General features: G+C 44.3%; 1 protein-coding gene across 1 annotated transcript in view; it reads left to right on the top strand.

Annotated features, from left to right (window-relative positions):
• The window catches only part of TNRC6A (trinucleotide repeat containing adaptor 6A), a 101,702-nt gene that overhangs the window by 79,852 nt on the left and 9,025 nt on the right, over positions 1-12,825 (top strand). Inside the window, exons 18-20 of the mRNA XM_040635208.1 lie at positions 1,589-1,720; positions 11,053-11,211; positions 12,325-12,465. Of these exons, the coding sequence (XP_040491142.1) occupies positions 1,589-1,720; positions 11,053-11,211; positions 12,325-12,465 (432 nt within the window). The remainder of the gene's footprint in view (positions 1-1,588; positions 1,721-11,052; positions 11,212-12,324; positions 12,466-12,825) is intronic.

Below are 12,825 nucleotides of genomic sequence, written 5' to 3'. Positions count from 1 at the left end.
AAAAAAAAGTGCTGCTCCTTCTTGATTAGGAAGTCTGCTGAACCCATGCAAACACAGTATGGTTGTCTAAATCGGGCATTGACAAACTAGAGCCTGTTGGCCAGATTTGTCCAGCTGCCCGGTTTTGTAAATAAAGTTTTATTGGAACAGAGCCATTCTCTTTTGTTAATGTATTATTCTGTGGCAGCTTTTTTGCTCCAACAGAGTTGCATAGAGACACTGGGACCTTGTGGCCCACAGAGCCTGAGATAGTTACTATCTGAACCTTCACAGGTTCACAGAAAAATTTGCCAGGTCTTGGGTCTAGCTGAGGAGTCCAGAGAGCAGCACATGTAATTGCTCTCCCCCAAAATAGGGATGATATTAGAGAATTCACGTTGTTAAAGTCTCCAAGTTTGACTGACCTGATACCACATGGACTGTCATGAAATCCAAGTATTTAAAACCATTTGTTTAAAACTTTAGAATAAGAACCACCTGGCTGTGTGTTAAACAGAGATTCTGGTTCCCACTGAAGTCTTTTTTTAACAAGCATCTCTGAGGATTCTGATATTGATGGTCCTGGGATCACACTTAAGAAACCCTGGCTTAATGGTCAGTTTTCTGACCAGAATATCTACGATGGAAATTTCCATCCTTGTTCCAAGAGAGTATCTGACTCTGATGTGTGTCATCAGCAAAGTTCAAGGGAATTGTGCCTTGAGGTGTGAGAGTCTCACCCTTAAGTATAATTGTTAGTGCAATACAGTTTTACTTTTAAATGGCAGTGTCTTTTATCTGGCCAACCAGTTGAAAATTGTTGTTTACAAGCAAAAAATAACAACTGAAAGTGATTATTAATATTTCTTCATGCATGGTGCTCTTGGGGGATAGCTAAAGAGATCTATTTTAGGGGTGCCCTGGGTGGCTCAGCTGGTTGAGTGTCTGACTCTTGGTTTTGGCTCAGGTCATGATCTCAGGGCTGTGAGATTGAGCCCCATGTCAGGCTCCACGCTAGGCATGGAGACTGTTGAGATTCTCTCCTCCTCCCCCTGCCCCCCGCCCCCATCCTCCCCCATGTGCACACACTCTTGCTGTAATACATAAATAAATATTTTTTAAAAAATAAAGATCTGTTTTATTGGAGATAAATTTTTAATATTTGGCTTCCTTAAAATTGTCTTTTCTTTTATCAAGGAATTTTAAAATAATCAAAATTATATGGAGAAATAGTTTTCCACAGTTGACACAATTATGGTTTTAACAGTTTTATGGTTTGAAAACACTGAGTTATTGAATATTAGAATAGCTGTGTAGGATTTCTATTTGTTTGCTCTCTCTGATAATGTAGCCATGGCTCTGCTCTTGAGGTTATTTCTGCACAACCTTGGCCAGGGGCCCAGAGTGTCTGTTCTGCCTGCCTTGCCTTTGTCTGTAATTATTTGGCTGTGCCACATTGGCAAGGTGACATTTATTAAGGAAAATTCACAGGATTGAAAACAGATTAGTTACATGTGCTTTTCTAGAAAATGGAAGTTGTGGTATCAGAAGGAAAATGTGCTATATTTTATAAAGTGGTTTTTCTATTGAAGTATTGTTTTGTTTTTAGGCTTGAACTCAAACTTGAATGTAAATATGGATATGAACAGTATTAAAGAGCCACAGTCAAGACTAAGGAAGTGGACTACAGTGGACAGCATTTCTGTGAACACATCTTTGGATCAAAACTCCAGCAAACATGGTAGGAAATACATTCTTGCATGTTGCACTTAAAAAAACAAACTGTAGAATACTAAATTTAGGCCTTTGTTTTATTTTATTTATTATTTATTCATTTGTTTTTAGAGGGGCGGTAGGGAGGGGCAGAAGGAGAGAGAATCTTAAGCAGGCTCCACACCCAGTGCAGAGCCCGGCTCAATCTCATGACCCTGAAATCAAGAGTCAGATCCTTACCCAACTGAGCTACCCAGGCGCCCCTAGGCCTTTATTTTATTTTAATGTTTTTTTGTAGCCAAATCCTCTTAGAACCTTTCCTCGTTATTGGAAAATGCTTTATTAGTTATTAAATCTTAGTTAAAATCAAAAGGCAAAATTAACCTTTATTACACTATTGTACAAAGCAGAGGTTGAGTATACATTTGTGTTTTAAAAATTATTCCTCCTTTGATGGTCATTTAGGATTTTGCAATTGATCTTATTGTTCTCATGTTCTGCTTAACGTTTACTCAATTTAGTATGATAGGGAGGGTATTAAAAACTCCCAGCATAATTTGATTTCTGCCAGTTTTTTGTATAACGGCACATTTTCTTCATACATTTTGTTGCTATGTGTAAATCATATAGGTTCAGTATTGTTTTCTCATCTGTTAATTAAATTTTTTAAAGAAACATCATTTCATCTTATTTAATATTATCAATTCATCTGGCAGATGTTAATGGAGTATCTTCTGCTTTCCAAGGATGGTGCTGAAATACGTAGATACACGTGAACATGTGTGCACACAGTTGAGTGTATGTAAGCCAGGAAGAATCCTTACCCTGAAGGAGCTTATCGTTTGGTCATAGAAATAAGCATGTGAACAGCTTTAGTATGCTGTGATAGGTGCTATGAACGTGAATCCATATGATGGTACAAATAGTATGATAATGTGAAGGCCATTGGAAGACTGAGTCAGGAATGAGAACTGTGGGTGTGGTGGGAGTGGAAGGGCTTCACAGAGAGACTGCTGAGCCGAGTTTTTCGGCTTTACCACACAAAGGAGTAGAGAAAGAATTAACAAAGAGTCTATAGCATTTGAAAAGTTCAAAAACAGGACAGCCTGGTGGGTTCTGTTGTGCAGGCCTGTCACGGAGGTGAAGGGACAGAGGAAGGAGGAGGAAGGCAAAGTTACAACAGTAGGTATGGAGCAAATCGCAGACAACTTTATGCCATAAATCATTTAAAAGTTGGAAGTGGTGACTCTCCAGAGGCACAGAAGACTCAAAGCAGTGTGAGACAGAAGGCAGGGGATATGGAGGGAGTGCACCAGAAAGAGCCTTAGACATGAGGATAGGGGACTGGGTAAGTGACCTAACTCCTTGGGCCAACACGTGATCATCTGTAATGTACTACACTGCGCTTGCGTGGTCGCTCCGCACGCTGCGGCACTGTGAGCATTTGCTGGGCGGGAGCGTGCGAGCGCGGGAGCACAGGTAATGGTGGTGGAAATGTGGCACTCAAAGCAGGCGTGCTGGGACAGATACTGAATTGATCGTAGGCTTGTTGAGTGTGGTATTTTGGAGATTGCACAATGTGGAAAAGCCCAGTAAGAAATTAGGAATAGAGGCCAACACTCGGAAGAAAAATCTGAGCTAGAATAAGGTGTGGTATTCATCAGAATGTTGAGGTCATGGACATGGATGAGGTTGCCCAGAGGGACAGAGCCTAGAAAAGAACAAGGACAGCATCCGGAGTCGCTAGTGGTGAAAGGAGTGTCTGGAGAGGTCAGATGTGGAGAGCCCAGAAAACGCTTCTCCTGTGTGGTTTGCTGTCTCTTCAGGTTAAAAGGGATATTTCCATGTCTGCTTTGCTTATCCGAGCCTCAGTTTCTTTGTAATAATGACCTCTTCCCTTCCTTGCACTGCTGTAGCAGGTGTACCATTCCCTCACCTGTTCTCTGGGGTTCGGCGTCCTGGCGGATGGTGTGTGTCGTATACAAGGGGTCCTTGGGCAGCATAGGTTTTGAAGTCAGATAATACTTGGGATTCCATCCCCACTTTGTTTTCGTTTTTAAACTTACTATCAGTCAGTTTTTCACTGCATTTTATTGCGTACATAGTTCTCTTTTGCACAAATCTGTAGTGTGGGCAGTAAATTGTTTTTTAGTAATTAGCTTAATAAATATCTTTATTGTTGTATACATTGCAATCCAATGAATGTATTCTAGAAATGTTCCTCTTTTCAGAATAAGGAGGAAGAGATTGATACTTTTTCTTTACTTGAGTCTAGATCCCTACCATTCTATTTTTTCCCCCTACTATTCTTCATTTACTTAATTGACACTTGAAACTTAGTCGTTCTTGGGCGTCTGGGTGGCTCCATCGGTTAAGCGTCTGCCTTTGGCTCAGGTCAGGATCTCGGGGTCCTGGGATCAAGCCCTGTGTCCCGGCTCCCTGCTCAGTGGGGAGTCTGCTTCTGCCGCTCCCCCTCTTTGTGTGTGTGCATGTGTGCGCTCTCTCTCTCTGTCAATAAAGTCTTTAAAAATATTTAAAAATTATTTTTCTATTAGTAATACTAATTACTTAATATTTACCTGCTCCCCCACTCCCAGAATGTTCTTATTTCCTTTACTTTAGCAAGTGGTGTGATTAGTATTAACTAACCCAAGGCCAGTAGTCTTCATTTCATAGGTACTGTTTGATATCCCCAGGCTTTTATTTTATCCTCTTAAAATCAAGACTGTTTGATAAGATGTATAATGTTTGGTTGCTTCTATTCTTTCTTTGTGGCTGTATTTTTTTTTTTTTTCTTTGTAAAAATGACTTCAGAAATACCCCTTGACCTGGTTGTGGTTTTGGTCTTCAGCTCCAGAAAGAAAGTTTGATATCTGTATGTAAGAGCCTTCTAAATTTCAAGTCTTAGAATGTTGGGGTTTTTAGGGGCACCTAGGTTTCTCAGTCAGTTAAATGTCCAACTCTTGATTTTGGCTCAGGTCATGGTCTCGGGGCTGTGAGATCAAGCCCTGCCTCAGGCTCTGTGCTGGGCGTGGAGCCTGCTTGGGATTCTCTCCCCTCTACCGGCTCATGCTTGGTCGCTCTCTGTCTCTCTCAAACAAAAGGAATGTTGGCTTTTTAAAAAAACTTTTGAATCTGTTTAAAGAAAGTGCTTTTTCTTACAATGATAACCCTCCAGTTGCTCATACTCTCGCTTCCTCCCAGAACTGCTCCTTCTTGATCAGTAGTTCCTCTTCATTTCTCTCTCTCCTGGCAGAGACTTAGAATCTTCTTCTCAGGCACATTATTTTTATTTGTTGGCTTTGTTTTCCCTTTTCCTTATATTAGAAAAAGAGAGAGAGAGAGAGAAATGTTAATCATCTTGTCCCTTATATTTTGGCACAGTTTCCCTTACAAAAATAAAATTCATATCCAGCTGCGTTCAGGAGAGCTCCCAAAGCTGCCAGCCTACAATTGATGTTTTTTAGACCCTCATTATTTTTGAAAGTCATCTTTTTGAACCATATCTCTGTAAACATGCAGGAAATTTCATATACAGATTCAGACTTCTGGCATCTCTTTGGAAATATGCAGGTCTGGCAGCACCGAGCTCCAAAGCAGTAAGCAGCCAGAGCAGAGCAGCTGCTGTCCGCGTGCTTGCGGCTCCTTGCCACTCCGCGGTGTCTTCTTGCTCAGCTCAGTGGTGGCGTCATTTGCCATTTACCTTTGCACTTACTGGGGAGTGTGGTTTGTTTTGTTTCATTTCTCTTCCCACTGCCCTCACACCTGTGCCCTCCCTTCCATTGGTGGAGAGAGATTTTCCTGTAGTCCCTAACCAGAGAAATATTTGCCTGTAGTCATATCTCTTTGGGGAAGGACCATGGAATTTTGCCTGTTGCCAGCCTCTTTCACTTCTTTATAAACCCCGAGTGGCCTTGTTGGCATTTGTGTTTCCCCGTTGTAGAAAAGAGGGGCTGTTGTCCTCTAGCAGTAGAGCGGCGTAGAGGTCTTTGTCAAGAGGGGTGATGTGATAAGTAGTATTCAGGCTCACATCAGACATAAGCTGAGCCTGGGGAGGGGAGAGGCCTGTGGGGAAGGCCTTGGGCTGGCACTGACCACTTGCAACACAGTCTAAGGTGGGTTCTCTTTTTATCACCATTTTTATCTTTTATCTTAGAGAGCCAATAAATTAATTGTGGAGCAGAGAAGAAAGGGCAAATGCAGGAGACCTGTGTCAGAGGTCCCCAAGACCACTTTCAAGTTCAGTGGTTTGCCGGAAGAATTGACAGAACTCAGAAAAGCTGTAATACTCATGGTTATGGTTTATTACAGCAAAAGAATCAGATGAAAACCAGCAGAGGAAAAAGGCACGTAGGGCACAGTCCAGGAGAAGTTTCCTATTGTCCTCTCCCAGTGGAGTTTAACGGGCCTAATTTCTCCAGAAACGATGTGTGAAACCACGTACAAAGTATTGCCAACCAGAGAAGCTCCCCCAAGCTTTAGTGTCCAGGGTTTTTACTGGGGGTCAGTCACATAGGCATCGGGCACCTGCGTGACTCAATCTCCGACCCATGCAGACCTCTCAGATGTCAGACAAAACTACAGTATGACCCAGGCCTCAGGCAAACAAAAACAAGCGTTCACCAGAAGTCACACTGTTGCCGTCAACTATCTGGCATGGCTGAGGCCCAGGGTCTGCACAGATAGTCTTACCTGCAGAATATTCTGTGGACTTGGAGGAGCCCAGAAGTGGTTGAGGGCCAGGCCTGAAGCGCTTTACAATACGTATGCCAGGCCTACTGTGCTAACCCTTTATTCTACACTCTCCAGAATAAGAAAAGCCAGACTTCTTAAGGGAAGTGGGTGGAATGGAGGCAAGGACATCTGACCAGTAAATTGTGCGTCACAGAAGGGTTGGACTAAGTTATTTACGATGCTTTTTGGTCCTAAGATCCTGCGACTAGGCCATTTATAAAATCTTTTTCCCTTGTCAGCCAGCACGCAGCACAGTGTTCTGGGGACCGGGCGCCTATACAGAAGAATATTTCAGCCTTACGGTTGAGGGCAGTAGGGAGTGAATTCCGGAAGGTCTGTGATCTCTTAAGCTGAGATACAAAAGATAACAGGAGTTAACCAAGCAGAGGTGATGGGAGGGGACCCCTGGGGTGGTGGGTGAAGGCCTCATAAATGATTAAACAGTTTGAGTGTTAGGCCCTCTGTCCTGGGGGACTAACTGTTGGAGAGTGTTAAGCTGGGAAGTGGCGTGATGTGTGTTTGGGGATTACTCTGGCTGCAGTGTGGCAACCTGGGGAGTGGAGGTAGACGGGCAGATCAGCTGGGGAACTTCAGAGCTTAGCCAAATAGGAGACAACTGTAGCCTGACCTAGTGTAGCAGTGCTCTGCCATCAAAGCTGTGCCTCCATTTTGCAGTATATACAAATACTGAATCATTATGTTGTACACTTGAAACTAATAATGTTCTATGGCAGCTATATTTCAGTAAAAATATTTTGAAGACAAAATTAAGTTATAAAGACACCCACTAAAACAAAAATTGAAGCCCTCCACATTTTCAGAAAAGATTGAAACAGATAACACACTTTCAAAGAATTTTTAAAGAATCTGCAAAGAAATAGAAAGCATCATATAAAATAATGAGAAACTGGGACCAAATATATATGTCAAATTGATAACTATAAAAGGGCCAAACTGATTTATTAAAATAAAAGAAATCTGCATTGAATCATAAAGCAAAATCCAACTCTTTGCTGCATACAAGGAACCCAAAACAAAATAATTCAGAAATCTTTGCAGTTGTGCCAAAAAAGCAAAACAAAAACAAAGCAAACAACTGTAGGAAGCAGAATTGATAGGACTTAGTGATTTAAGATAATGGGAAGGGAGCCAGGAGAGCCTCTCTGCTTTCTAACTTAAGCGACATCACATCTGTTCCTCTGATTAATACCAAAAGGACATTTTTGTGACATTTGTTCCTTTCTGTTGGATTTTGTCCTGTAACTTTATTTGACTAAATGTGGCTTAAAGGTCAGTTTGCTGGTTTGTGAACATTGAACTGATGATTATCAGAAATTGAAGGTGAAATTGTCATGTGGTAGAAAGAACATTGGACCCTAAATCAAACAGAGCTGAATTCTAAGTCGAATTTGCCACTCGGTGGCATATATCACATTTAGAGTTTTTCTCAAGAGTGGGAATGTTAGGGATGCCTGGGTGGCTCAGTCAGTTAGGTGTCTGCCTTCGGCTCAGGTCATGATCCCAGGGTCCTGGGATCAAGTCCCAAGTTGGGCTCCCGGCTCAGGGAGGAGCCTGCTTCTCCCTCTATCCCCCACCCCCCACTTGTACTCTTTCTCTCTGATAGATAAAATCTTAAAAAAAAAAAAAAAGTGGAAATGGTCGTTGACTCAGGTGACAAAATCGCACAGTAAACACAGGCCCTGGATTTGAGAGCTGGCTCTGCTGCGTATGCGCTTCCGTCAAGTAGCTTAACCTGTGTCTGCTAAGTGGGGATATGACATGGTACCCCCGAGGTGTTGTGAGGATGAATGCAGCCGCACTGAAGCACTGGCCCAACGGTGGGGGCTTCCTTACTGCGGCTGCCTTCATTGTTGGCTCCCCGCACGCCTGCCTCTAAGACAACAGTGTGTCTCCGGTGAGAATCCAGCCTGCTTGCGTCCCGCTACACCTGCCACCTGGACAGCCGTACCTTCCATTTTCCGCACCTTCCCCCGCACAGCGGTTCGTAGAGTGTGATTGGATTCCAGCTGCCTCTGTGTCAGGCCTATTTTCCTTTTTAATAAAATGAAGGTTTAATAAGTAGAAATGGATTTTTTGTACTGAAAAGGGGGAATCCTTTTATCAGCTCAGGTCCTTGTAGAAAAATTAATCACTGAAAATGTGGCATCGATGCCTGCTTACTGTGTTACGCAACTGCTGCTTTGTTCATACCGCTGAGCTCCCAGGTGGTTTTAATTCACTTTACAAACAGGATACACAGTTTACTCAGATAAAAGTAACTAGATAAGGAAGCCAGAGAAGAGGGGATGAAATTGGTGGGATAACTAGGCCTAGTTATCAGGGATAGGTTAGTGCTCACCAGTGATGGTGCCGTGAGGTCCCGTCGAGCCAGCTCTGCCCCCTGAGTCACTGATACGGAAGCTTGGGTGTTGTGACTGCTACCAGGGGAACACTGGTCACGGAGTAAACGAGGCTAAAGCAACGTTCGGGCTCTGCTGTATTTCTCCAGGAGCTCCTAGCGTCTGTGGCCAGGGCTTTTCCTCACACCTGCTTCAAAGCGGGCACGAGTGGGTGGGTGTTTGGTTTTCTTCTTCACCCTCGCTCCTCCTTAGCCAGCAAGTGTGCCTCCTTCTGTCGGGTTATTGAAGTTAGAAGCTGGAGAGAGATCCCCCCCGCCACGTTCATTGAGATAATTTACATACAATACAATTCTCTTTATAAAATATACCATTCAGTGGCTTTTAGTATCCTCCGAGTCGTGGGAGTCAAACGTTTCCCCTGTGCCAGATGAGCCCCTGAGGGGTTGCTCCTCACACCTCCCAGACTTCCCTTCCCTCCCAGCCACGCGTAAACACGAGTCTGTTTTCTGTGGCTTTGCCTTGCTGGACTGCTCACGTCAACGGAAGCATGTATTACCTGGTCCTGCGTGACTGGCCTTTTTGGGGGCATAATGTTTTCAAGGTTCATCTGTGTTGAAACGTGCATTAGCACTTGTTCTCTTTTACAGTCGTGTTGGATGATGCCACATTTGGCTTATCCGCCCATCCCATGCTGCATGTCTGGGTGTACGAGCTGTTCTTGATTTCTTCTTTTCTCCGAACTCCACATCCAGTCCGTCTGTGAATAGTGCCCATTCTTCCAAAATGCACAGCACATCCTTAGCACCTTGCTGCCTCCATTCTCCACATGCAGCAGCAGTGATCTCAAACGAATCAGGTTGTCTCACCTCTCTTCTTACAGCCCTTGCCGTGTCCTGCAAAGCCCTGCATGAGGGTGTTGCGAAATCTGATGCCTTCAGGGAACAGGCAGGGCGTAGGCCAGTCTGGGGGTGGCAGGGCCTGGGGCAGCCAGAGCAGGCCCTCCTCACCTCTGGACCTTCCAGTTCCAGACATTTAAAACAAAACCTATGGGGTCATCCCTGTGCCTCAAGGTCAGGCTCCACCACTCTGTGTTATTCACTCTCCCGCTGACTTTTTGGTTCCTCACACGTGCCAAGCTCCTTTTCTCCTCGGGTCTTTGTGCAGGCTGTGCCCACTGCCCGGCATCTCCTCCCTGGACCCTTTCTTCATGCCATTGCAGCCCTCCCTGCCACTACTGGTCCCCTTTCCATTCTTTGTGTGCTCCCCGGGCTGTGGGGAGGGCCGGCACTTAGTGAGGCAGCCAGAGCCCATCCACCGAGAGAGGGATGTGTTTGCCGCCTGTGTCAAGCATTAGTTATTTTAAGATGTGTTCGAACATGGGGGCGCCTGGGTGGCTCAGTTGTTAAGTGTCTGCCTTAGGCTCAGGTCATGATCCCAGGGTCCTGGGATCGAGCCCCGCACTGGGCTCCCTGCTCTGCTGGGAGCCTGCCTCTTCCTCTCCCACTCCCCCGGCTTGTGTTCCCTCTCTCGCTGGCTGTCTCTCTCTGTCAAATAAATAAAATCTTTAAAAAAAAAAAAAATAGATGTGTTCAAAGATGAGTGTGGAGAATAAATCGCCAGAAAACGATCATTTCTAAGCGAGAGTAAGTTGTCTTTTGTGGGATTTCACACTCATTTCGATAACAGGTATCTTTACCGATACTGGTATAATCACAAGGGGGTGTGTATGGGTAGAGCTGTAAACATCCTGATCGAAAAGGTTATTTGTTTTCATCACATACAGGGGTCATGGCAATTTCCTGGATTCTTGGATACATCTCTCTGCCACTTAAAATGTTCTCCACAATTCTCTCTTTACTGTAGCTGGGTTTCTTGCCTCCGGTGCTCCTCATTCACCAACAACACACATCTCCCTGACAAGGAGTCCACTGTGCTTGTTCTCAGTTTAGGCCAAAATACAAGTGTTTTAATGATTTGGAAGTAAGTTTGTACCCATACTCTGGTTAATTATTGACGATTATGGTCCTTATTCTCCTTGAAATAAAATTCACTATGATAATGTTCAGATCTCAGGACATAAGAGAGTTAAAAGTGATTGGAAGAGTTCAGAGCTGGCTTTCCTCCTTGACTTTTCACACAGTCTACAGAACACAGCTTGGAACCCACAGATCTCATACAGAGTTATCTTGGGATGTTTGAGAAACCACAAGAAATAAATTCACTGGTGTATTTTGCCTCATAGTCACTATCATTTTTCTCTCTTTAGGTGCTATTTCAAGTGGTTTCAGGCTGGAAGAGTCTCCATTTGTTCCCTATGACTTTATGAACAGCAGTACTTCTCCAGCCAGCCCTCCGGGTTCAATAGGAGACGGCTGGCCACGTGCCAAATCGCCTAACGGCTCTAGCAGTGTTAACTGGCCACCAGGTAAAGTGCTGACCATTTCTCTCATGAGGCTCTGCTTCCCTTACGGTATCCTTACCCCTGGGTGCTCTAGTGATGTAGGCCAGTGGGGGCGGATGGCGGTGGGAAGATGCATGTGGGACGCATGGAGAGCAGACCGTCGGGTCTCAGGCAGAATCTGGCCTGTTAGCAGTGCCTTTATGCTGCAGGCAGTGAAGGCCCGCGTGAGGAGTAACATAAAACCTTTGTGCGGGGTTCCTCTTCATCTGCGCCAGGGGACTAACTTGACAGCGTTTCATCTGCAGTGAGGCATTACCAGAAATGGACTCACGGCCTTCTTTTCTGTTCGCGTTGCTACGGCTTGTGATTTGCTACAGCATCTAAAATGTCAACGGTTTAGGGGTGCCTGGCTGGCTCAGCCTATAGGTCACGCGACTCTTGATCTCGGGGTTGCGAGTTCGAGCCTCACGTTGGGTGTACATATTACTTAAAAATAAAATCTTTTTTTTTTTTTTTTTTTTTTTTAAGATTTTTAAGAGGGAGAGAAACAGACTCCCTGCCAAGTAGGAAGCCCAACATGGGGTTTGAGCCCAGGATCCAGAGATCATGACCTGAGCCCAAGGCAGACACCCAACCAACTGAGCCACTCAGGTGCCCCAAAAACAAAATCTTAAAAGAAAAAATGAGGGCTCCTGGGTGGCTCAGTCAGTTGAGCATGTGCCTTTGGCTCAGGTCATGATTCTGGGGTCCTGGGATCGAGTGCTGAGTTGGGCTCCCTGCTCTGCGGGGAGTCTGCTTCTCCCTCTCCCCTTGCTTCTCCCTCTGCTCATCCTCACTCTCTCTGTCAAATAAATAAATAAAATCTTTTTAAAATAAAAAAATTTAAAAAGTTAAATGTAACTGTTTAAAAATATATAAACCCTGAGAAATGATTTCATTTGCAAAAATGCACAAGTTATTCATAAATAGCAGCTTATGTTACAGTAACCATAGTACTGAATCAGCCTCTTAGAGTGCTAGTATTAACTGGAAAATGTTTGAGAATTGCATAGGCTTAGGAATACAAGTTTTGGATATTTAATAATGGATCTTTAAGTGACGATTAAGCCTGAACTAATTTTAAGTTTTTGTTTACAGAATTTCGCCCTGGTGAACCATGGAAAGGTTATCCAAACATTGACCCTGAAACTGACCCTTACGTCACTCCTGGCAGTGTCATAAACAATCTTTCAATTAATACTGTGCGGGAAGTTGACCACCTCAGGGACAGGAACAGTGGTACGTAGCCGGATACAGTCTGAATCTCCAAATGATGTTGGATGACGTGGCTTGAGAGTGGTTCACAGAGGGGGTGCCAGGGGGCTCAGTCAGTTAAGCGTCTGCCTTCAGCTTGGTCATGATCCCAGGGTCCTGGGATGGAGTCCCGCATAGGGCTCCCTGCTCAGTGGGGACTCGGCTTCTCCCTCTCCCTCTGCTCCTCCCCCCTGCTCGTGCTCACTCTGACTCTCTCTTAAATAAATAAATAAAATCTTAAAAAAAAAAAAAAAAAGAGTGGCTCACAGAGGATGTGAAACTTTCAGCCCATCACAGCACCTGGCATTCAAGGGAGTCATGAAAATAAAAAGCGAGTTCTCAGTT

The sequence above is a fragment of the Ursus maritimus genome, unplaced genomic scaffold (genome assembly GCF_017311325.1).
Source record: "Ursus maritimus isolate PB19 unplaced genomic scaffold, ASM1731132v1 scaffold_2, whole genome shotgun sequence".
Lineage (NCBI taxonomy): Eukaryota > Metazoa > Chordata > Mammalia > Carnivora > Ursidae > Ursus > Ursus maritimus.
Note: the sequence above shows the minus strand (reverse complement) of the source record. Positions and strands in the feature narration are given on the sequence as shown.